We start from the raw sequence: 24,118 nt of genomic DNA, 5'->3' as shown, positions 1-24,118 counted from the left end.
TGAGGTTCCTCATTGATTAAAAAAAGGGGTGGGTGAGTTTTCTCCAATCTACAATGTACCTTCATAATCCATGTTGGCATCATATTTTTAAAAATGATCTTTATCTCAAGCAGTGGGCTCCGGGGATCTGAATCTTGCATAACGACTTCCGTTGGAATCTGGGATGCGGGAGGGCTGGTCCCCATTCACTCATACGTTTACACATTATCAACACTGGGGGGTCCTGTTCCGGGCTCATCACCGGCATACAAAGACTAGTAAGCCACGTTTCCAATATTTAGGCAGCTCCCACTCCAGGGGCAAAGACAAACTGTAAGCCACAGAAACAGGCAACAGAGAAATCTAGTAGTGGGTGCTGAACATTTAAGTTCCTTCAAAGTTGTGTGTTAAAACCCTAAACCCCGGGGCACCTGGGTGGCTCAGTGGGTTAAGCCTCTGCCTTTGGCTCAGGTCATGATCTCAGGGTCTTGGGATCGAGTCCCGCATCGGGCTCTCTGCTCAGCAGGGAGCCTGCTTCCTCCTCTCTCCCTCTCTCTCTGCCTGCCTCTCCCTCTACTTGTGATCTCTCTCTGTCAAATAAATAAATAAAATCTTTAAAAAACAAAAATCAAAACAACAACAAAAAACCCTAAACCCCAAGGTGATGGCATTAGGAGGTCGGGCGTTTGGGAGGTCAAGCCCTCAGGAATGGGATGCGTGCCCTTAAAATGGGACAGGAGAGCTCGCCTCCTTTCTGTCTGCTCTCCACCACGTGCTGATACCAAGAGAAGATGGAGGTCTGCACTCTAGACATCCGGCTAGTGGGCTCCCGGCCCTCAGAACCGTGAGAGGTAAGTGTCTCTCTTTTTTAAGCCACACTGTGTGCGGTGACTTGTCACAGCAGACTGAACAGACTAAGGCACAGAGACACACCCAGCGTTCTGCGGAAGAAGGGTCAGCAAAGCCAACTTGGGGAGGGACAGCAAGGACTGGGGAGAATTATCCAGATGAAAGGAGGGGCTTGGAAAATACTGACAAAAATACTCCAATGGTAGGCCTTTTCCCTGCGCTTACATCCCCACGAGGGTGTGCTTTCCTTTCTGTTTGCTCTAGAAAGACTAGAGTCAGGGCCTTGGACCTGGTCACGAAGCTTTATGCTTTCCCAGAAGGGTGAGAGGTTAGGGACAAACTCCACCAGAAGCTCTCACAAAAATTGGCAGTTGTTACTTCGGTCGTTAATTAAAAAAAAAAAAAAAAAAGGAAATGGCACGGATGGGACACTGGCTTGCTGTCGGTAAGCTAGGAGACCCAGAAGGTCAGGTCCATGCCAATCACATCAGAGAGTCATACAGAAGGCGTACCGTGACCCCCCCACCCCCCGAGAGAAGTTTCCAGAATGTTGGAAGAGTGTGTGTCTGGGATATATAATAAAGATGGGATGGAGGAGATGTGCCGTACTGGAGGAGGGAGCAGTCCGAAAAATAGAAATATCTATAAATTTTTAAGGAACGACTGAAGGGGACAGTTCATGGAGCGCAGTGGTTAAGAATATGGCGGTGGGGGGAGCTGGACGAGCATCTGAGTCCCAGCACATCCGACGACTCTGAGCGTGTTTCTGAATCTCCCCATAACTCAGTACAAATATCTCAAGGGGCCAAAACCACTTCCCTCCTACTGCTGTTGCTGGAATTAAATGAGTGTAAACCACCTGTCATCATGCCAGTTATTACCTCTTTTAAAAAAAAATCTAATATTACAGATTATAATCTAGTATCAGAAGAGCCTATTTTATATGAGATTTTATTACGGTACTCCAGGTGCCACTGCCCAGGACAAGGGCTGGCTTGAAAGGGACCGGGCGCATTCGAGAGACACCACCCCCGGACTCACTTGATTCGGACAAACTTCCGGCACGGCACGGTGTTCCTCACGCACGTCTCGGTCAACGGGTCTATGTCCTCCACGATGACAAAGGGGGCCTCCTCCAGGGTGACGATGCTCAGATGGTTGTCGTCCGGCTCGCAGTCTGAGAAGGACTTGTACCTTGGCCACACGGCGTGCCGCAGGCTCAGGGTCTGGTTCTCCCACTTGCCCACCTGCATCAGAGAGACAAAGGCACACCTGTGCTTTTTTTGGCAACACCGACTTCTAGAAAGGCGACTCCTTCCCTGATCGAGGTCCGAGGCATGAACTCTACCCATCTTGAGGGCTTTTCTGTTACCTACCTCCACATATGCTTCTGAGTACATGCTAAAAGAGATAGGGATATGGGGTACCTGGGTGGCTCAGTCATTAAGCATCTGCCTTCAGCTCAGGTCATGATCCCAGGGTCCTGGGATTGAGCCCCGCATTGGGCTCCCTGCTCACCAGGAAGCTTGCTTCTCCCTCTCCCACGCCCCCTGCTTGTGTTCCCTCTGTCACTGTCCCTCTCTGTCAAATAAATAAATAAAATCTTTAAAAAAAAATAAAAAGATAGGGATAGAGGGAGAGCAGAGGACTGGGCAGCCCCCACACCCTGGCTTGTCCCCCGCTAATTAATATGGCGATGGTCCCCACACGATGATGGGGGGGGGGGGAGAGCTCCCCAGGTGATCTTAATGTTCTGCCAGACTTTGGGGCCACTGATGTCGCAAGAGCAGTGTGCACTTTTAGAATCAGAGAAGTCTAGGCTGGGACCCCCACCTGTGCCACTCAGTAGCTACACAAACCGGGCAAACTCTGGACCGCTGGGAACGTCTGTTTTTTCCTCTGTAAACAGTACAACTCCACCTACTTCGTAAGGATGACGTGGCAAATTAAGCAAGACAGTCTGGGAACAGCGACCCACCCCGTGCCCAGCACGTAGGATGGACTCCATACTTTCAAAGTGTAGGACAGAGACAAGAGAAGGAGAAATTTTTAAAAGACGCTACGGGAAGGAGGTTGAAGAGAGGAAGATGATGGGGAAGACAAGTCAGGAGGACTGACTGGAGGCAGGAGAGGAAATCAGGAGCATCATTTCAAGCCCAGATATGCTTCTATTTAAGTTGCAAATTAAGGTGAACTGTTATTAATCTGGCCCGAAGCAGGGACTTGGAACGCTTAGCGTGCACCAAGACCTGTCAAAATAGAATCGATCTCTTCCCTCTGAGCAGCAGTCGGCATGTTAGCAAAATCAAATTGAAGGCTGTATGTTTTGAACCTTAATTTTATTTGACAGCGTATTGGCACTATTCGTACACCGCTCCGGGAGAAAGCTGCTCCCGGCCCCGCGCTTCCTCCCTCCTCCTGCTCCCGTGCGCAATTGCTTGACACCACAGGTCAGTGCTTTATTGGTAATACCAACCTCAAGGAAGCACCTCGTCCGAAAAGCTAAGTGCCAAGTCTCGGCTTGTCTGTGTTGATGTGACCCACTCACCTCCCCTCCTGTAATGTGAGTGTCGCCAGAAATGAATTTCAGGCCCGTAAAGAGAATTCAGACATGCCGGACACCCAAAGGGGTGACGGGGTGGCAGGAGAAAAGCCAGACGGGGCTCTCCTAGACCATCCTGGAAAACGTTCGCTGCTTATAGGGAAACATCGCAGGTAGCCAATTACAGAACTGTCCAGCACGGCCGATCCCTTCCTTTGGAAGACAGGAAGGCCTGTAGGAGAATTTGGTCCAACAAATAGGTTCGTCTACCACTGCTGTAATGTGTAACACAGGCCGGGGAGAATGCTGAACCCGTCAAATTCCTCATTCACTCCACACGGATTTCTTAACCAACTGTGTTGTTGCCACCAGCCCGGGAGCGATGATGGATAAAACTGAATGACGCCTGTCTTCTCGGAACCATCAGTCTGCTGCAGGACAAAGACTAGACTAATGGTAATAAACATGCAACTAGAAAAAAAGAGATGGCCATGCTTTTCCTTTGGGGACATGTTCCTTCCATTCATTCCTTTTCTTTCCACTTCTCTCGGAAAAGCCACACCCTTTAAGAGGGGCTGGGTAGTTCAGCAGGTAAGAGAATGGCTTTTGGAGTCACACAGAACTAAGGGCTCATCCCGGCTTCATCCATTTAGCTGGGTGGCCTCGGGAAAGTCACTGAACCTCTTGCGTTTTATGTTCTCTGTCTGCAAAATGCTGATAGCTACAGGATATGACCTTAAGGACTGTAGTAAGTTTCCGATGAGCCAAAATGCCTATGTAGCATCAAGCATAGAACTTAGCATGTCACGTGCGTAGTAGCTGCCATTATTTTATTATTGTTGTAGTCTGCATTTAGGACTTAGCTCAAATACCACCTAATCTGCAAGGGCATGCCTCCTTTCCCTAGCAATACGGAACTCTGCACCTGTCCACCATAGCTCTTCGATGCTGTAATTATTCACAATGTCAGTTTTGAGCTCTCCTGTGTTGTCGGGGAATGTACTGATATGACCCATGACTCTGATCCCCACAAATACCACAGGGTAAGGGTTCTTCTTCCAACTTTGCAGTTCAGAGAACGGAAGCACAGAGACATAGAACCTGTCCAGACATAGCTGGGAAGCCGTGGAACCAGAGCCATACCACAGGGCTGTGGGAACCCAAAGTTGCTTCTATTAAGTGATTCGCGGTAACCATGTCAGAGCTCCGAGACCCTGAGACCCTTCCTCTCTCGCACAGATAGCCCCGGGGGAGCCCCAGAAACAGAAATCAAGGCAACGACTATTTAGCCAGCAGAATCTTTGGCGATGTCATTGGTCATATCACTATACCCTACACCATGAAGTCAGGCAAAGGTTCCCATCCAAGAATGACTCCCGGGGAGAGCGGCAGCAAAGGTGTCTGAGTTCCTAGAGTGTATTAACATCCCAAGTCTCCCCTAAGTTATTCTCTCCCTTCCCATGTCTACGTAAACACCCAGCGGGTTAGCCAAGGAGGGCTGGAAGCAAGCAGTGGGTGGAAAAACTTGAACAGCTGCTTTGTCAATGCTGCCGGCATCATCAAAGCTCCCAGGGACTCCCCTGAGTCTGTGGGGTTGCCCTAATAGGCTTCCAAAGTCCCCAGATCCCCAGTCCAGGATTCTCCATACACACGGGGAAAAGAGACTCTCCCCTCCTATGTGCACTTTCACGAGGGATTCTAACTGAGTCAGTCCAGTGTTTGTAGACAGAATGAACAAAGATTCACTCGCTCCTTGGAGCATCTGCATGGCTCAGCTGGTTAAACAGCTGCCTTCGGCTCAGGTCATGATCCCAGAGTCCTGGGATCAAGCTCTCTGCTCAGCGGGGAGCCTGCTTCTCCCTCTCCCTCTGCCTGCCTCTCTGCCCACCTATGATCTCTCTCTGTCAAATGAATAAATAAAATCTTCAAAAAAAAAAAAGATTCAATCACTCTCTAAGTTTTTATGGGATGTCCATTAGACGTCAAGCCCGGCATTAGGCACCGAGGAGACTCGAGAACACGCGATTAAGCTTTCCCTTGCATGGAATTTTTACACTAAATGGGAAGACAGACGTGAGTCCAATAATCACACAAAAACACATCCTACCAACTGGGAGGAAGAAAGAAAAAACTGGGTCTAAGAGAACCGATGGTGGGGGTGGGGAGAAATCACAGAGAGCTTCCCTGAGGGGGTGGCACTTGAGTGGAGATCGGAAACCCCAAGATGAGTAAGGAGGCGGCTGGGGGAGTGACGGGGAGGGAGAAAACCTCACGCAGGCAGGGGTTAGAGGACACAAAGCTTTGCAGGTCCCCGTAAGGAGCTGAGATTTACCCTCGAAGTTCATCCAGTCTGTTGGTCAGGAGGGAATGGCCGGATGGAAGTGACCAGGGATATATGTCCACATGTCACCTGCCCCAAGGGGGAAGCTCCGTGCTCCCTCAGTGCATCTTTGCTTCTCTTTCTCGATGGAAAATTTTAAACTCCCTACAAAAGTGGGACAGTGTAATGAATCTCCATGTTCCCATTATCTCGCTGCGGTAATTACTAACTCATGGCCAACCTTGTTTCATTTATTTGCCACCCACTTCTCCTATACCACACTGCAGGAACTCCCAGACACGTTACCATTTCATTCATAAGTCCTTAATTCGATTTAAATATCTAATCTCTATTTGCGTAATAACATTACATCTCAACAAGCTATGCGTTTCTCTGATTAGATTAGGATTCCCCTGCCTAGCAGGGATTTCCTACAGACACTGATTGGGCGTGAGGTTCCCCAGCTTCTAACTCAGGGCCTGGCGCAAGGGGGGGGGACTTCATGGACAGTTACTGATGGAATGAAGGAACACGAGACCTGAATCTCTAAAAACGTCCGTGAGTCGGAAAATACTAGCAGACTGATCGATGTGTCCGTATCGGCCTCAGCTGTGGGATTTTGCGTCCCAAGCACAACACTGAAGTAGCAAAACCCATATTCTCTCCCTCGCTCGTGCTTTGCTTTCACTTTGACTTTAGCCCCCTCGGCGCAGAGCCATCGAGAGTGACTACGTCCTATTTTCCAGGTGGAGCCAAGACCATCATACCTAGGCCAATCGATTTAAAAGGGGCTCTGGCCGCTCTGAAGCGCTCAAGAAGATGGCAAGCGTCAGCGGAATAAACCATGAAGTGAGAAGAAACGTGTCACACCATCACTGCTTGCTTGCCTCAGGGTCCCTAGGCCCTAAATGGACACAGACTACGAATGCTCCCTGTGCCTTTCTCTAAAGGTCACGTCCAAGACAGAAGAACCCTGGGCCCTCTGAGGACAGTAGCCATCAATCTCTCCTTCCATGCTCCCATTTTTGAGCTGATGGTGACTGTCCTGCTATTCTTTAAAAGAGACCTTCTTCTGGCCCTCAGTCCCCTCCAGAATGGGGCACACCCCACGGGGCAGAGTCTGTAACATTAGAGCAGCAGGCCCCGCCGGCCCCAGAGAAGTTAGTGCGTTCCGAGGCTGCACCACACGTCCTCCTGGGAGTAAGTTTTCACGGCATCAGAGCAAGGGAAGTGTTCCAGTCTCTGTTACACACATGACCCTATTTCTGGCACTCCAAAGGAAAAGGGAGTTCCAGGAGGCTTTGCTAAACTTAGATCTCCACGTGACTGGGACGGGAAGGTACACTTGGGCACGTGTGTTGGATATGGGCATGTACTGATTTGTTCATTTTCCAAGGATCAGCCTCATCCCTATGGGACCCCTCTCTTCTCTCCCTCACAGGTTACAGAGGGAAAACGTTTCAGAATCATCAATATCTCGAGCTTCGGAGTCAGACAGGTTCAAATCTCACCAATGCCCTTGGTCGGGTGACGGTGTGCAAGTCCCATGATCTTTCTGAAGGTCAGTTCCTGGCCCACAGCAAGTTCTCCATTTCAGGCACTATTATCATTAATTCCACATCTATTAAGCTCTCTTTGGGAAAAAGGTAAGCCTCTGCAGCAGAAGCACTGGCTGAGTTCCCATCACAACATGCCCTTGACCTTTGACTTCCCTGGGTCTCAGTCTCCTCAGCTGCAACAGAGATGGGGTGTGCGGGTAGACCAGATGATCTCTAAGGTCTTTGAGACCCAAGGTTCTAGAAAAAGTGAAAGAAAAGTTGCCTTCCCAGCTCGCTCCTTACTGGGATCAGGGTAACAAACGGGTCATTAGCAAGGGGCCAATGAAGGCGGCACAGCTCACAATTTGATGTTTAATTCAGGAAGGAGGCCTTGTGCCAGCAGAGGCCAAGGAAATGACATGCCCATCTCTGAAGAAGACAGGACGGTTCTGAGAACCAAGCTGGAAGACCAAGGAGAAAGAATGAGGTCGCCAGAGCCTTCCTGGTTGGGAGTTCTCTGCGGCAAGGAAGCCAGTGGCGCTCAGAGCTTAAGCTTCCCACGACGTTGACTCTTGCTCATTCTATACACCGGGGCGAGGGTTCAAATCCTGACTTGGCCAAGCCTTAGCTGGGGTAACTCAGCTAAGAAATGGGGTAACAATGATGCCAAAGTCAATCGTGGACATTTCTCAGGTGCTTTCCTATGTGTTTCCGGTAATGAGACTTTAATCATGGATTACCCAACTCGATTCTCCAAGCAACTCCAGGAGGTGGGGAATGAGGACTAACCTTATTGCTTGGGGTAAACTGAGGCTCAGAAAGATGAGGTGTTCTGCTCAGATCGTAATGCAAAAGTCAAAGGAAGAATATAAACTTGGTCAGTGAAAATGCAGAGCGTAGCTTAATCTCCACCTTCCTCTATGAAATTTGGTTTCTTTGTATTTTAAAGGTTAAGTAAGAGTCTCCACCTTACAGACTTCTTGTAAGGATTACAGATGATGACAAAAATAAGTCTTTCTGGGGGTGCCTGGGTGGTATACTTGCTTGAGTGTCTGACTCTTGATTTTGGCTCAGGTCATGATCTTAGGGTTGTGAGTTCGAGCCCCACGTTGGTCTCTGCACTCAGCGCACAGGGTGTTTGGGCTTCTCTCTCCCTCTCCCACTGCCCCTCCCACTCATGCTCTCTCTCTCTCTCTCTCTAAAATAAAGAAAAAATAAGTCTTTGTTTCTACTCCTCTGCGAGCTTTAAATATTTATTTGTGTAATTCTAAAAACAGACTTATAAGTAAGATATTACACTACTATTACCCTATTTCAGAGATGAGGGGACTGAGGCATGAGGTTTAAGTAGCTTGTTCAGTCCCCATCGCTTGACAGTAGGACAATCAGGATCTGAACCCAGCACTTGCTTTTAAATCAATGAGGAAATGTAACTAGAAGTTTTTGCTGGGGCCAAAAAAAAAAAAAAAAAAAAAGAGAGAGAGAGAAAACTTTGATAATGCAGAAATCCAACAAACACCACCGGAACCAGATGACTACGGTCAATGGCAGTAGGGACAGGTCATTTTGATAGTACGTCCCCTTGATACAATGTGATGACACTGTGTGGTCTTCCTCCCGAAACACATAACCTCGTCTGATCATAATAAAAATATCAGAAATATTCCAATTTAGGGGCATCCTAGAAAAGAGCTGACTGAAACTCCTCAAAACGGGGAAGGTCATCAGAATATAAGGAAAGGCCGGGAAACTGTCACAGCCCAGAGGAGCCTGAGGAGACCTTGTGATTAAATGTAGTGGGGCATCCTAGAGGAGAAAATAGGATGGCACAGGAAAAAGACACTAGATAAAAATCAGGGAGGTGTGAATAAAGCACGGACGTCGGTTAACAACCACGTATCAATATCAACTCCCGGAATGGGATAAACACCACATTAATGACAGGCGTAGTACTCGGAGAAGCTAATCAGCGGGGGAGGGGTGTGAGAACTTGCTGTATTGCCTTTGCAATCCATCTGTAAATCTAAAACTATTCTATTTTAAAAATAGATTTTTTTTTTAGGGCACCTGGGTGGCTCAGTTGGTTAAGCAACTGCCTTCGGCTCAGGTCATGATCCCGGAGTGCTGGGATTGAGTCCTACATCAGGCTCCCTGCTCAGCAGGGAGTCTGCTTCTTCCTCTGACCTTCTCTCCTTTCATGCTCTCTCTCAAAAAAAAAAAAAAAAAAAAATCTCAAAAAGAACTTTTTACTGATGTTATTTGTCAGCAAGGGAGAGAGGGAACAGAAGCAGAGGGAGCTTCAGAGGGAGAAGCAGGCTCCCTGCTGAGCAGAGAGCCCGATGTTGGACTCGATCCCAGGACCCCAGGATCATGACCCAAGCCAAAGGCAGACTCTTAACAACTGAGCCACCCAGGCGCCCCTCTAAAACTATTCTAAAAGACAATGGTTATTTAGATTTTTTCCTAAATTCAAAAGAGGGAAATTTTTTTAAAAAAAGCATACGTAGTCTCAGAGAGACAGAGTAGTGGAGTGGCCCAGAGTGTGAACTTGGGCGTCCTGGCTTCAGATCCCAGCTGTGCCACTTGGACAGACAGCGGACCCCGGAACCACAGGGGTCTGAGCTGCGCGGGTCCTCTTATACACGGCTGTTCTTTGGTCAAGACAGCGCGGTACCATAAATGCGTTTTCTCATCCTTGTGATTCTCCTCATCATGTTTTCTTTTCTCTGGCTTCCTTCAGTACGTGATACAAAGGGCAGACACGGTATGTGTTAATCAGCTGTTTATGGGGGGCGGGGAGCGTGCCCCTAACCCCTAACCCCGTTCGAGGGTCAGCTGTATTGCTTTGCCGTCTTTCTGCTTTGAGGGCATCACCAGAAAAAGGGGATGAGGACAGTCATGGAACTCGTAGTTCTGCTGAGACGACGAAATCAGTTACTCTAGGGAAAAATGCACGGAGGAAGACCCAGCACTGGGGGAGGTGCTGTACGTTGTTGTTTTGCTGTGGTTTAGATCCATGGGAAAAAAAAATAAAAAAGAAAGAAATGAAAAGAAAAAAAAAGTTTTGCAAGGGGAGTTCACATGGGGGCGCCCGGGTGGGGCACTCAGTTGTGCGGCAGACTCTTGGCTTGAGGTCAGGTCATGATCTTGGGGTCACGAGAGGGAGCCCCGCATCGGGCTCTGCCCCTCTTTCTCTCCTTCTGCCCCTCCTCCCTGCCCCCTCTCTCAAATAAATACATCTTAAAAAAATAAATAAGGAGAGGGGAGTTCATATCACTTCATGTTTTAATTCCATAAAAGCATTTCTTTGTTCTTTTTGTCACAAAAGCATTTCTTGATATAAACCTGAGTTGTTTCCCCCTCATCGGTGCTTCTGGCCACAAGTCACACGTTCTCCACAGCCTTCTGCTGCGTGTGGGCCCATTGTCAGTGTCCCGTGTTTTTGGTGACAGCATGTTCGTTTGCCTTTGGAGAGATCCCGGGCTCCAAGGTCAAGAACAGGCACGTGGCCCTTATGTGGCACATCCGTGCATTTGGCCCCTGAGCCACAGTGACTGGCTCAGGAGTGTGCACGCGACTTAGGCTGAGCCAATGGGAGTTTCCCCCAGGACTCTGACCCGGATGATCAGCACAGGGTAGTTGTGGGAAATTTCAATGGCATTGCTTGTGCTCTCACAACAAAAGTTGACATTCAGTGGGCACTTGGTATGTATTAGGCACTATTCTTAGCACAATTTTAATTTTTTTATTTAATTTATTTGACAGACAGAGATCACAAGTAGGCAGAGTGTGTGGAAGGGAAGCAGGCTTCCTGCTGAGCAGAGAGCCCGATGCGGGGCTCGATCCCAGGACCCTGGGATCATGACCCGAGCTGAAGGCAGAGGCTTAACCCACTAAGCCACCCAGGCACCCCAGCACGATTTTAATTCTTATAAATACTCCATCCACAATAATTAGGTGCAGGCAGATGATTTTTATGTCTATCATGAATTTTTTTAATAATTAAAAACAGTCCCAAACTCACCCAAATGGGCTGTGTGGGAGGAGGAAAAGAAATCTTTACCTTCAAAATAAACTGAATTTTGGTGATAAACCTTTGAGTGATTTCCAGCAAAAATAGGGAGGTTTCGAGGACAAAAAAAAAAAAAAAAACCTCTGATGGAGAAAAGCGATTTTGTGAAAAGAACTATAAAAAGAGGAAATTAACTTTGTAATGATTTTTTAAATCCATTTTTATTAATAAAATTTAAATACAGTGCCTTTAGAAAGCTAACTGCTCTTCAGCTCCTGGAAAATGTTTTTTGAAAGGGCAGCGATTAGTTATCAAAATGTCCAACCACTATTTTCTCAGAACAGAGATAATTTCATCTCCAGAAACTGTCGTAAGTTAATATTCACCCCTTCATGTCTGGGTCAATTCAGAGAAACCTCACAGAGGCCACAAGCAGCTGGGAAAAATTAGGTTAACAGGTGTTTGTGCTCGCTTTTCCAAGAGATGTGCTTGATTTTATTTGATCTGTACACGACATGCTTACCAGAGACAACTAAAATCACCTCGTAACTGGTCTCCCAAGGCACCCCTTAGAACGCATCAAAACGCCCAAGTCATACATCAACCCTTATTCAGATCTTTCCAGAATCGTGCAGACTCCCCTTAACAGGGATCGGCCCTACACTAACCAGTGGATCTCACCATATTCTCTGCTCTCTGCTTTCGGTCAGTCTTGCTCTCTCTCTCAGATGCCCCATGCACACTCTCACACATGTAGACACCTAACACGTACACACACACACTCCCAGATACTCATCTATGTATATACGTACAGATATGTATCATCATACCTAAACATTTATATGTAAACCTCAAAACAAACCCACAACTCTACACACACACACACACACACACACAGAGGAACAACTACACAGCTACACAGACCTTGCACACACACTCACACCTCTACACACCCACCACACTAAGCCACAAAGTTGCATACACTTCTCAGTTCTCACCAAATACACTGCGGTCGACACCCACTTCCCTGCCTTCACCTGCACTGCTCCTTCTACCCGAAACCCCTCGGACTTGTCACCTCCACAAACTGAAATCCCACCCCCGCTTTCCAGATCCAGCTCAAATGCCACTTCCTCCACGCAGCCCAACTCTCCAGGCGGAATGCGTTTCTGTGTGCTCTGTGCTTCTAGAACCTTCTCTCCTGCCCCGGACTTGTCTCCCTTGTTCCTTCAGGGTTCAATCCGTGCATCTGGTGCTTTACACTGTTGCAGGCACGGCAGGAGACGTGGAGACTGCAGGCATGAACGGCGCGGGGCTGGCCCCTAGCATCAGCATTTCCGCTCCGGCTGGAGAAGAGAAGTCAAAGCTCAGTAGCAATAAAGAGATAATGGCCATGCGGGGAGTGAGCACAGGATGCTGCCCGAGAGAGAGCTTCTGGCTCTGGAAGGGGACCAAAAGATGCTTCCCATAGCACGTGACTTCTAACTCTTAGCCGGACCGGCAGAGCTGGTGTGTGGCTTGTTAAGGGGTTCCATCTTTATCCTTAGGGCAACCGAAGTGCAGGGATTTCGGAGTCCTTTTCATCAGGGGAGGGATAAAATCAGCCTGATGTATCAGAAGCCTTCTTCCCGACGTGGTGCAGAGAAAGGGTTTGAAGCTAATAGATTTCAGAGGCAGAGTGATGGGTTGGGGGTGCATTCAGCTGTGTGAGCGGGACACCGGCCTGCGCTGGTGAGGCCGACATGAACTTGAGATCTCCGTGCGGTACCATAGAGAGAACTTAGAGACGGCCTGTAGGACTGTACAGGCGTGAGGACCGACGGCCCGGTTTCCACAACCACGTGACCTCCCAGCAACCGCAGCACGGAACCAGCTCACCCACCACTCAGCTCAATAAATATTTGCGGAATGGAAGCTGGTTTCGACTGCCACACACCCTCCCTTTTTCACTCAGAATTCCAAGTTAAAAGCAGAGAGGAGCCTGTTTACTCATCTCCTCTCCTTGGAGACAAGACAATAGGGATTGCTAAATTAAAAATCAGAGAGGAGATTTATTAAAACCGACAATGGGAGCAGAGTTCATGCGGCCTGTGTTCTGGCTGTCCGGCCCCGCTTAGCTCATTTCATAACCAAGGGGCAAACAGGCCTTAAAACAAACACTTGGCGTGTGCGAAACATCGGAGTACATTTCACTCCAGATAATAAGCAATGATTTACTCCCAAGCTGGAGAAAATATGAGTAATTAACTCTTCAGGAAGATGAATTTAAGGAGAAAAACAAAACAAACAGGAGGCCAATTTCTCTCCACCTGAAATATCAAGTCTTCCAAAGGACATGAGATAAATGGCCGTGAAGGGAATTTAAAATGATTTAATGTCCATATTTAGCGTAAACAGCATCATCGATTAGCATCCCTTCTTGCCTCTCCATGCAAATCTAATGCAAAAGCAAGCGGGTGGCAGCTTTACAGGCAAGTAATTTCGAGTCTTGGGGTGGCTGCTTGAAACCAAAAGCAGACCTGAACTTGATTGATCTGGAAATCACAACAAGGATGCCAGAGTCACGACCGTGGCCTGATAGGAAGGCGAAATGTGCTCTACCCGGAGCAGTTCTTAGTTGAGCCCCATGACTGTTGTTTTAAACCAAGAGCGGATACGAGGTTTGTCCAAGACAGCTAGCGTCTGCTGAAACCAGGGGTCATGCTGAGACCAGCTTTCTCCTGCACGGTGTATGCAAACAAGCCTCTAGAAAAATACTGCTGAAGGGCAGTCTGGGGCAAACCCACTTTGTCTTCGAGGCCACACGTCCTCCGGTGGCCACCGGCAGAATGAAACCAAGAGCTGCCTTTTAATAACGAGGTACAACATCTGCTTCTTTTGAATGTCTGGTCTTAAATGCAGTTATCCAAGCTGGTAGGAGAGGGAAACTTCGGTGTGAATGAGAACCTCTCCTTGGGGGCTGGTCAGGAACGTAGACTTCTAGATCTTTGGAATGTCCCCATCAGTAGGTCTGGGATGAGGCCTGGGAATCTGACTTTTCAACCGGGATCCTCTGTCATTCTGCTCTAGGTGGTCGAGGACCACATTTTGGGAAGCGCCGAAAGGATCACAGCTCTGGCCACCAGCGGGATTAAATACAGCGTAAGTAAAAGACTGAAATCTTTCTTCTCGAGTTGCTTATGTAACCAGTGGCAATTGCCAGCAGATCTAAAATAAGTTTAATCAGCTATTAGAGCCTTAATTAAATTCCTCTCAGTTGAAATTTCAGAATTGCCTAATTGTTACACAGCTCATATTGGAGCAGTTGTTTTTTTTTTTTTTTCCCCTCCCATAATAACTGCTCTCAGGATAATCTAATATCTTTATGGATGGTAGCGTCAACTGTCTTGGAACCCAGCACTGATCTGGTAATTCATGGAGAGGAGTTTTGATCGCCCTCTATTTCCAGGAACCCGCATCTCAGCTTAGCCAATGGGAGAAGAGCTCAAGCCTTGTTCAATCACAAATTTAAAAGTGAAAGTGTCTGGAACAATGAGCCACCATTGCCTTCAGACCTTCACTTCCAATCCCCAGTCCTGCAGAGTCCTTGTGTTGCCAGGTCCCCAGGGATGGACAGAAGTTCTATTTCTTTGGTTTATTTTTAATTTTTTTGTGTGCTCTCAGAAATGAGGTGTCCTGATAATTAGCTCAACACTTAATCGCGTTTCCTTTGTCTTCTCTGGCTCCAGGATGGGGTACTATACAACAGCAGAAATGTGAAAATTCAGCAAAGCAGAAAAAAGCTCACTCACAATGACAAAGTTTTTGAACACGCTCTGGGGATAGATCCATCGGTCCTCCCCAGGCCGCGGTGACGATTATTCAGTAATTAATAACTGTAAGAACCACATTTCTTGAGCCACGGTGATCACCGCAATCTGCCTTTTCTCGTCTCATCCTGACAACTCTGTAAGGAAGAGCCCCTCATGGGCCTCATGTGGCCAGCTGAGAAACGGGGAGCTCACGTGACTTGCCCAAGATCCAACAGTGATCGGGGTGCCTGGCTGGCTCAGTTGGTAAAGCGTCTGTCTTTGGCTCAGGTCACAATCCTGGGGTCCTGGGATTGAGCGGGGAGCCTGCTTCTTTCTGCTCATGCTCTCTCTTGCTATCTCTGTCTCAAATAAATAAAATCATCAAAAAATATATTAAAAAAAAAAAAAGAAGAAGAAGACCGAACAGTGATCGGGTGTCTCTCGACTGTGACTTCAGAGCCTGGGGCCTCTGCCAGCACCCGCCCTGTTCCCAAGGCTGCCATCATCTCTGCTTCAGAAAACACTAGAATAAACAGGAGTGTGTTGCTCTGTTGAGGGAATATTCCACGGATCAATCAGAAAGACCGTGCTGCAGAAAGAGTCATGTCCTGGGGAGCTAGGACACGGAGGCAGAGGAGGGGGGACAGTAGTCAGGGGTGGTGGTCTCGCGGGTCTCGCCTGTAGGCCCGTTTTACTTCCTCAGTTTATCCCTGAGCTGATTCTTCTAAAGACCCTGGAATCCTCCCCAGGAAAGGCCAAACAGCAGTCAGCCCTTGCAGGCTTGACACCGAATTCCACTGCTACCAACATCTACATCCAAAAGGCGATTAGAATAATAATAGATCAGGGGGAAAGAAATCAACCGCTCAAATGTGAACTGAGTGACAATTAGGTAATTTGGGGATTTCAACCAAGAGGAATGTAATTAAGGCTCTAACAGCTGATTAGACTTTTCTTCGCCTCTGTGGTAATCTCCAAGTGTTACATAAGGGGCTGTAGAAGGGAGGGGTTGGTCTTCTGTTTGCACCACGGTGGACTTGAGATGCTGACCCTCAAGGCCAGCCTCTGTTTATGTTGCTGCACGTGTTGTAATCAAAACTGTTAACGTAAACTGGGTTGAGATCCTTGTGGGGCTGCTGCCTTGGAGAAGAAAACCCGAGTGGATGCCGGTCTGCTAAAGCAGCTTAGGAAGAGTTGTGAAGGGGTGGGGAGGTGGGGGGGGGCAATCACAGAACGTGGGCGGCGGTGGGGGCAGGGGGGCGGCGGCACACATCACCCTGAACGAGAACCTGAGCTCAGGTCAGTCCTCTCTAACAGTCCTAGGGATAATCACTGCCATTTTTAACACCTTCGCAAAGACAATTTAGAAATAGGCTCACAGTTTCCCTTCTGACCTTCCAAGGTACTTTTTCTGGGTAAATTTCAGAGAGCGGTGTGTTTTCTACTTGCGAGAGAAATGAAATGCCATTGGTGATGTGGCCAAGTAAAGAGTTCTTCCTTGAGTGTTTACCTGAAGGATGTTTCGCCGCTCATGCTTCTTTGGCAGAACTGCCAGGAAACGTTAGGATGGAGTCAAGAGAGGCCTGCCCGGGTCTGGGCTGATACCTGCGGGGGAAGGCTCCTTGCTTGGGATTATCAACTCCCTCTTCATTCTTACCAGCCTGAAAATTACACCAAGGCTGGGCGTGAATACAGATGGGATGTCTCCTTTTACTCTTGGGCAACTGTTTTTTTTTTTGTTTTGTTTTAAATGAAAACCTTGAAAATGGCAAACATTTTGGGCTGAGTGTTTAACAGTTTGTAAGAGGAGAGAAGCTCCAGCTAATTAAATTGCAGGCCAAGGAAGCAAGAGACTTCAATGCATCAACCCTGACTTGGGGGATGGAACAGGCCAGAAGCCGATGGATTTCCACACTCAGCGTTATGTAAAAAAGCCAATTCCATTTGGACCTTGGACCTGAACAAAGTTAACCTCATTGACAGTGTCTGCAGAGTTTTAAAATAAGGTTAAAAAACCTGAGGGTATCGATTAAAAGCTGCAAAGAATTTCATCCCCCTTGCCTTGAAGTTCCTGGGTTGTCAAAGTCGGGTGATCGGAACTTGGTGTCACGTCTCTGATAGGCATTTGTGCTTCTGTATGTGGGGCAAAATAATACATTTAAATCTTTGAGCTGCACGGTTTCCTCCTTCCAGATGAAAAGGGCGAGCCAGGGGTTGGTGCCTGAGGGTCTGCTGGTGACTTTGAGAATGGTAACCAAAACCCCTCCACCGGGGTGAGCTCCATCCCTCTGATGAAATGCACAGTTCACAGAACCAGTTCTCCTTCGGTGAGACAGTGTCTGACAATCGTTTCCTTTGCTCAGCTCAGACCCCAAACTACTTTGCTCCCAGGCTTGTCTGAGCCCTCAAGGATTCCAGCGAGCCGATCCTTTGAAATACTAAAGCCAACAGAAGATTTAACGGTGAGGAAACAGTAATAAGCTTAGCCACAGCTTTGCCCACTATTAAAAACATGATTAGTAGGAGGCAGTGGAGGAGACGAGGATCCCTTAGGATGGGCTAGATGAGACTCGCCATTTTAGAACACTGAACTACTGTCCATCCAGTTTTACCCAAACCGAACATCCTCATCTTGGACACTAATGAACAATTCCAGACCACTGTGGTCACCGGGACAAAATTCGGAGCTTGGCGACCAATCAGGCTGCTCCTCAGCATCTCCTGTTGAATTACACTGGCAAACTCATAGTTCAAAACCCTCCTGGGGTCGGAAGACCCAAGTTCAAGTTCAACTACGGTGCTTATGAGCCGTGTCACCTCAGTTCAATCAAGCTTTTCAGATCTCCACAACCTGTTTCCAATGACTCTGAGCATTAACAATGGATAGGCGAAGCCAGCCCCTTGGCTTTCACCATGTAGGGGGGGATATCACATGGATTCATGGAGGAATTCATTCCACATATGTTTACTGAGTGCCCACTATGGACCACAGATGGTCCTAACAGTGGTGATACAGCAGGAAGTAGACTCAAAGCTGGGGGTCAGCAAACTGTGGCCCGAGGTACTTGTCCTAAGAATGGAGTTTACATTTTTAAGTGGTTGGGGAAAAAAACAAAACAAACAAACAAGCAAAAAAAACAATGCGAAAGCATCGTATGCTGTCACACGTAAAAACTGTACGAGATTTGAATTTGTGTCCATAAATAAAGTTTGATTGGAACACAGCCATGCTCATTTCCTTATGTGTTGTTTAAGGTCATGTTCACACTGAGACAGCACAGAGTACTTGCCATCCAGCCAAGTGGCCCACAACAGCCCACAATATTTACTAGCTGCCCTTTAGAGAAAATGCTTGCCAACCCCTGATCTAAGTTCCTATCTCCAAGGGACCCATTCTCTTACCAGAAAAATGACATAGAAGGCCCAAAGAATCAGTTATAAAATAAAACAAAGAATGACAAATACCAGAGGTGGAAAGGTAAAATAAACTGCAGGGGGCACGGGCCTTGGGGGTGGGAGAGGTGAGACATTACAGATGGAGGGACAACTGGGAAGGTGGGTGGGTTGCCGAGGAGGCACAGAGGTGGGAAAACCAGAGTGGAGAGAAGTGACTTCTGGGATGAATGAATCGCGTGGACAAGAGCATCACAGTTGAGCCAATGGACATGCTTGTTGGAGGAAGTTCAACAGATTGGATGAAAGGAAGTTGCCTGAATTGGAAAAAAGACACAGGATACAAAGGGGATGAGGAGAGAGAGAGAGAGAGAGAGAGAGAGAGAGAGAAAAGGATCCACCAGGGCAGGATTACAGCAGCCCCTGGACGGTGGGCTCACATGTGTACCTGCTGCAATCTGGTTGCACACGAGGTCAAACTGGCAATTGGTTCTGTAGTCCCCTGATGGCTTATTCCATACCAGGGACAATACGGTGACTTGATTCAGGGATGGCGGGCATTTATCATCTCCTACATCTTTTGGAACTATCCTATTTTCAAATAATCATATCATTTCCTTCTAAATACCTTCCTACTTGGCAGACGACACGGATAGTTAGAGTTAGAGGTCGGTTTTTGGTTTGTTTGTTTGTTTTTTGCCTTCTCTCCATCATCCTCTTCCAGCCCACTGTAGCTATCCTTCCTCATGGGGGGGAAATTCTCTTAGAATTGCTTGATTTCAATGACTTTAAATTTAGATAACCCACAGGGCTCTCACTCAGCTACGTCCTCTCTCTACCCCAACATCCCTCTTGCCATCCGTCCCTGGGCCACTCTCCTTTTCCCCAGTCGGTCTACTCACTCATGCCTTCTCTTCCGCCCCGATCCGAACTAGACCTCTTTGTCCACCCCATCCCTTGATGCTTTGCTGTACCCGTAACTATTCAACCCCTGCTCCGTCCCCCTGTCACACCTTCCTGGCTTCACCGCCAGGGCATCGATCCCGACCACTGCCTCGCCTGTGAACCAGCAAGTAGAGGCGAAGCTCATTACAGAACCACAGAGATCAGGATCATTTCAAACGCAAGGACTCCCTCTCTGGCCCCAAATCCTGCCATCCTTTCTTATCCCCTTCCCTAGAAACTATTTCAGACCTTCACACCTGCCCACGAGACTGCAGCCCAGCCGGCACTATCCTCGCTCCCAGCTGATGTCTCTCTTATTCCAGAAAGTCTTATGGACAACCCACATAGCCCACAGACGTACCTGCCTCCGGACACATGTCTTGCTTCTCTCCTTCAGGAATGAAAGAGGTCTGTCTCCTCTAGCCTAACTCCATCACTTGTGCTTGGGACACCGTCCTCTTATGCAAACAAGACCACCCAGAGCATTCTCACCATCAAACCCAAGCAGATACAGTACATGTGACATCGAGAGCCCCTCCCATCTTCCATGGGTCTCCTTGCCCTGGACTGTCATAATCCAGGCTATTTCCCACCTTTTTGACTGCTCTGGCTCTCCCAAAATGCAAGCTCCCCCTTTTTTTGCACATTTACACGTCCTGCCTCTCTCTCCTGGCCTGACCTCCACGCTCAGGCTTCTCCTACTTCCCACTCTTCTAGTATCATCTCTACGTTGACTACCCTCAGATCTATCTTCCCCCAGCGAATTCTCAGCTGCTCCAGGAAACCTCAAACTCAACAGACTTAAGATTAGAACTTAACATCTTCCCTTCAGTTAAAAAAAAAAAAAAATGCATAATTTCTCCCCGCTAAGACAAATAGGAGTTCTGGAACTCCCAAGCCAGCAAACACTCCTTAATTCATCTGTCTCCCCACACCCCCACACATATTAAATCAATCGTCAATCTTTGACAGTTTTTAATGTTTGAATATTTTTCCTCATCCGCTTGTTTCCTAACTCAAGATCAGCACTCTGTTCTGGCCTTCACCACTCACTGGTTTCTGCCACAGCCTCTGGAATGGTCTCCCTGCCCCAGAGCGAGACTATCCCCCACGCAGCAGCCCAAGCCAGCACTCTAAATATCTCTGCATATGTGATCGGTCCTGATGGCTTCTCACTACACCTAGACTCCAGCAGAAATGCCTGACCACAGTCTGAACAACCTCGCCCGCTCTTAGGTCTCTCGTCACTGGCTGCATTCACACCAGCCTCATTTCTGACAACCAAATCCCTGTTGCACCCCTGCCCCCCACATGTCAACTCTCGATTCCCATAGAACTAATCATAGCCTCCTCTCTTGGTAGCTAATAACCAACATCCGCTATTCACCCTGCAAAGAAAACCCTTTCCCACTCTCTGCCTTAGTGTCCCGTATGACCAGCCCAGAGCCTCTTAGGGACCAGACACATGTATACACGTAAGCGATGGAAGAAATAAATGATATCAGCATGACCTCCATAACCTTGACCTTCCTGTAATCAGTTACCAACTTCCTTTGGTCCCTTCCAGTAAAATGACAGAGTAATGTGGATTCTAGAGGTGGCTGAACCTGAACACCAGCTCTCCTGCTTACTAGCTGTGTGACCTGGGATAAGCTTGTGCCCTGCCTTAGTTTCCTCCTCTGTGAAGTGGGTACAACACAAGTCACCATATCTTATGATCATCGTAAGAATTCAAAAAAGTAATGCGTACAACACCTCTACTACCCCACTTGACACACGGTCATAGCTTGACCAGTATCAGGTGTTTTATTACATACAGGGCTCTGGTGAGCATTATATTAATTCATTTATAGGACCCTCCCAGCCTGGCCCAGCACGGGTACTTGGTCAAGGTGAGCGCCATCCTGTCTGCAGGGTGCACGTCTTCCCGAGGCTGAAGTGAACCCCTGGATGGAACCCCAGAACAGGGCAGAGCAAGGCACTAATTTTATAAGAACTCTTATTTACAGAGATGACACTTAGGAAATGCACTTGCTCTTTTCCCCCTACGGGGAAACAAATATGCTCTTCCCTTACTGCTCTCTACTTCAGATGGAACTGACATGGCCCTATTAATATAATTCTGTGCACAGAGAAGAAGGTCCTGCCAAGAGCAGCCTGGTGTTATTTTAGCTCAATCCATAAATCCAAAGGCTTGACAATTACTTTTAATTCCACTTGCTAGTTTGAGGTTCTGCACAATTAATTCATACCATTAATTTCATAACTATAAATATAACCCAAGCTTTCTTGGATCCTTATGCCAAAAAGAGCAACTTATGAATACGCTTGTTAGTGTTCCACTGGCTAGGAATCTGTATCGGGAGGGAGAAAAGAGAAAAGAAACAGAAAGAGGAAATTTCAGATAACAGACACACTCGGGGAAGCATCCTGGCTGGAGTGCTGTGTGTCATTACACGAAGAAGAATATAAAATCCCAAGCTTACACAGCCTTTTACAGGCTACCAGTTGCTGTTTATTTTCTCATTTTGTTTGAGTCTTAGGGTGGATCGTCCCAGAAAGGGAAAGAGACAGTAGTACAATTTTTTCAGAGTGGTACAAACTAACGGTCATTCAAGGAACGCAGACCAGCACATACGTGAAAGGACCGGAGACAGTTTTGTGGCCGCTGGCCCAGGACCTGTGTGATCGTGTGTTTTGGTATTCACCTCCTTGTGTGGGAAGCCAAGAGGAAACGAGGGGATCTTCAAAGTCTGATCCGGCTCCTCTAAGAAAAGAGAATGCTAGCAACAGGCTTCTGAAAAACCACTCAAAATGCAGGGGGGGAAAAATGTCCTATAGGTGCCGTTTAAAAATCTGTATTGCACTTTGCATAATAGTTCCCATTTATTAAACTCTTTTTACTGTGTAGCAGGTCCTATGCCAGGTGATTACATTTGTTATATATAATCCCCACGAGTTACGGAGGGCCCTGGTGACCATGGGAACATGGTCATGAACATGAATTACTTTCGCAATCCACAACGTTCCCATATATATAAAATAAAAAATAATTACACTACTTCCCATTTAGGGTTCTGGAGAACATAAAGTGTGATAAAGTGTGGAATATGTTGGGCTCAGGGCTTATGTCGCGGTCAACGCTCAGACATTGCGAGGCTTTTTGTTTTCACTATTTGGAACTAGATAAACTCTGTACTTTTCCTCACTTGACCCCCATGCCTCTCACGACACTGAATGATGTCCCCTGCGTGACCGACTTTGGCTGAGAAAAACAATGGAATTAGTGGTCAGAGCGTGGGTTTCAGAATCAGACAAATGGACATTCAAGTCCAGCACAGATTCTCGGAAATTAACCTTGTCCTCTCTATGCTTTGCTTTTCTCATTTAGGAGGTGGGGACGATAATAGCAGTGGTCTCGTAGAATTTACGTGTGATTTAAGAGAAATCTAAAAGCTCTTTCCGGTCACCGGAAGCATTAATATCCTCACAGGAAGCCCCGTGGAGTGGATGATATCATTAGCTCGGCCTGACGGATGGAGATACAGAGAATCTGAGAAATACAAAGAATGACAACTTTTCAGGGTGGGTTTGGGTTTCAGAACTTAGCGTCACCCATGACCAAACTCAATCCTACAGAGCTGATCAAACACCCTCTTCTCTAGGTCTCAGAGGCTAAAGAACGCCATTCTCCAAGAAGCAGGAACAGACAGTCCCCACCCATTTCTGCTGACCATGGTGCTGACCTCGCTCTGCCTGCATGGACCCACTCTCCTATCTTTTGACAATGATTTGGGACTTGGGGCTCTGGGTTAGATAGATCTTTGTCTCCAACTTCTGTCCTGATTGATTTATAGTATAACTTGATGAGTATTCCATATTTTTGGAAGGGTCATCCATTTTCAAAGAGATGACAATTCCTGAATGCCAAGCCTAGGATGTCATTTTGGTAATGAAATTCAAATCTCGCTGTGATGATTCAAGTTACCAACTCAAATGCTATTTGGGGACAGCGAGGTGTTCGGGCCTTGCTGAGAAGCCTTCTTTTGCCTGAATCTCTGTGTCCTCACCTGTTAAAAGGAGGCAAATATTCCTGCTCCCCTTATAAAAATGGTGCTTGTTGGGAGTTGATGTCCAAATCTGATTCTTGCCCTCCTTTTTTCTACCTCATATCTGCCTGTCCTATTTTCTTTAAACACACTTTAATCATGGAAAGAAAAAAAAATACACCATCAGCTGTAATCTGCTACCACACACAGAGGCCAGCGTGGTGAGAAATGATATGAAGAATCAAGATTCTTCCAACTCAGACCATCCGTTTCAATGTGAAAATTAAACACAACATAAAAGAGAGGCCATGGGTTTCTTCACATCACTCTACAATTCCCTTCAAGGGAATAAAAGTTGATTATCTTGTCTTTTCTCAGCTTCAGATTTTTCTCTCATATGCATTTCCAATGGAGTCTTTATTTGCACACTGAGAGAAACCTAGATGGTTTGGCCCCTACCTCCTTCCTTCTCAAACAGGTCCATTCAGTCTTTCTAATTTGCAGAATTATAATTCAAATGGAAGGAAAATAGACTCTAAGAACTCTCTAGATGTGATTGCAATGAGTTTTAAAACACATTTTCAAATGACAGTGGCTACAGATAAGGAGCCTTATGGCAGAGTAATGAGGACTGAAGGAGCCCCACACTGCAGGAGGCGGAGGGGGAGGGCATTTACATCTTCAGGTCTGCAGAGGGAAG

The 24,118-nt window shown here is 47.3% G+C and overlaps 1 protein-coding gene across 2 annotated transcripts in view; it reads right to left on the bottom strand.

The window, feature by feature from the left end:
- GRIN2A (glutamate ionotropic receptor NMDA type subunit 2A) overlaps nucleotides 1-24,118 on the bottom strand; it is a 373,499-nt gene that overhangs the window by 77,516 nt on the left and 271,865 nt on the right. For both annotated transcript variants that reach the window (XM_082714121.1, XM_082714122.1), the window contains exon 6: nucleotides 1,870-2,075. In XM_082714121.1, coding sequence (XP_082570247.1) covers nucleotides 1,870-2,075 — 206 coding nt within the window. The remainder of the gene's footprint in view (nucleotides 1-1,869; nucleotides 2,076-24,118) is intronic.

Source organism: Mustela nivalis (assembly GCF_964662115.1).
Source record: "Mustela nivalis genome assembly, chromosome: 19".
NCBI classification, from domain to species: Eukaryota; Metazoa; Chordata; class Mammalia; order Carnivora; family Mustelidae; genus Mustela; species Mustela nivalis.
Note: the sequence above shows the minus strand (reverse complement) of the source record. Positions and strands in the feature narration are given on the sequence as shown.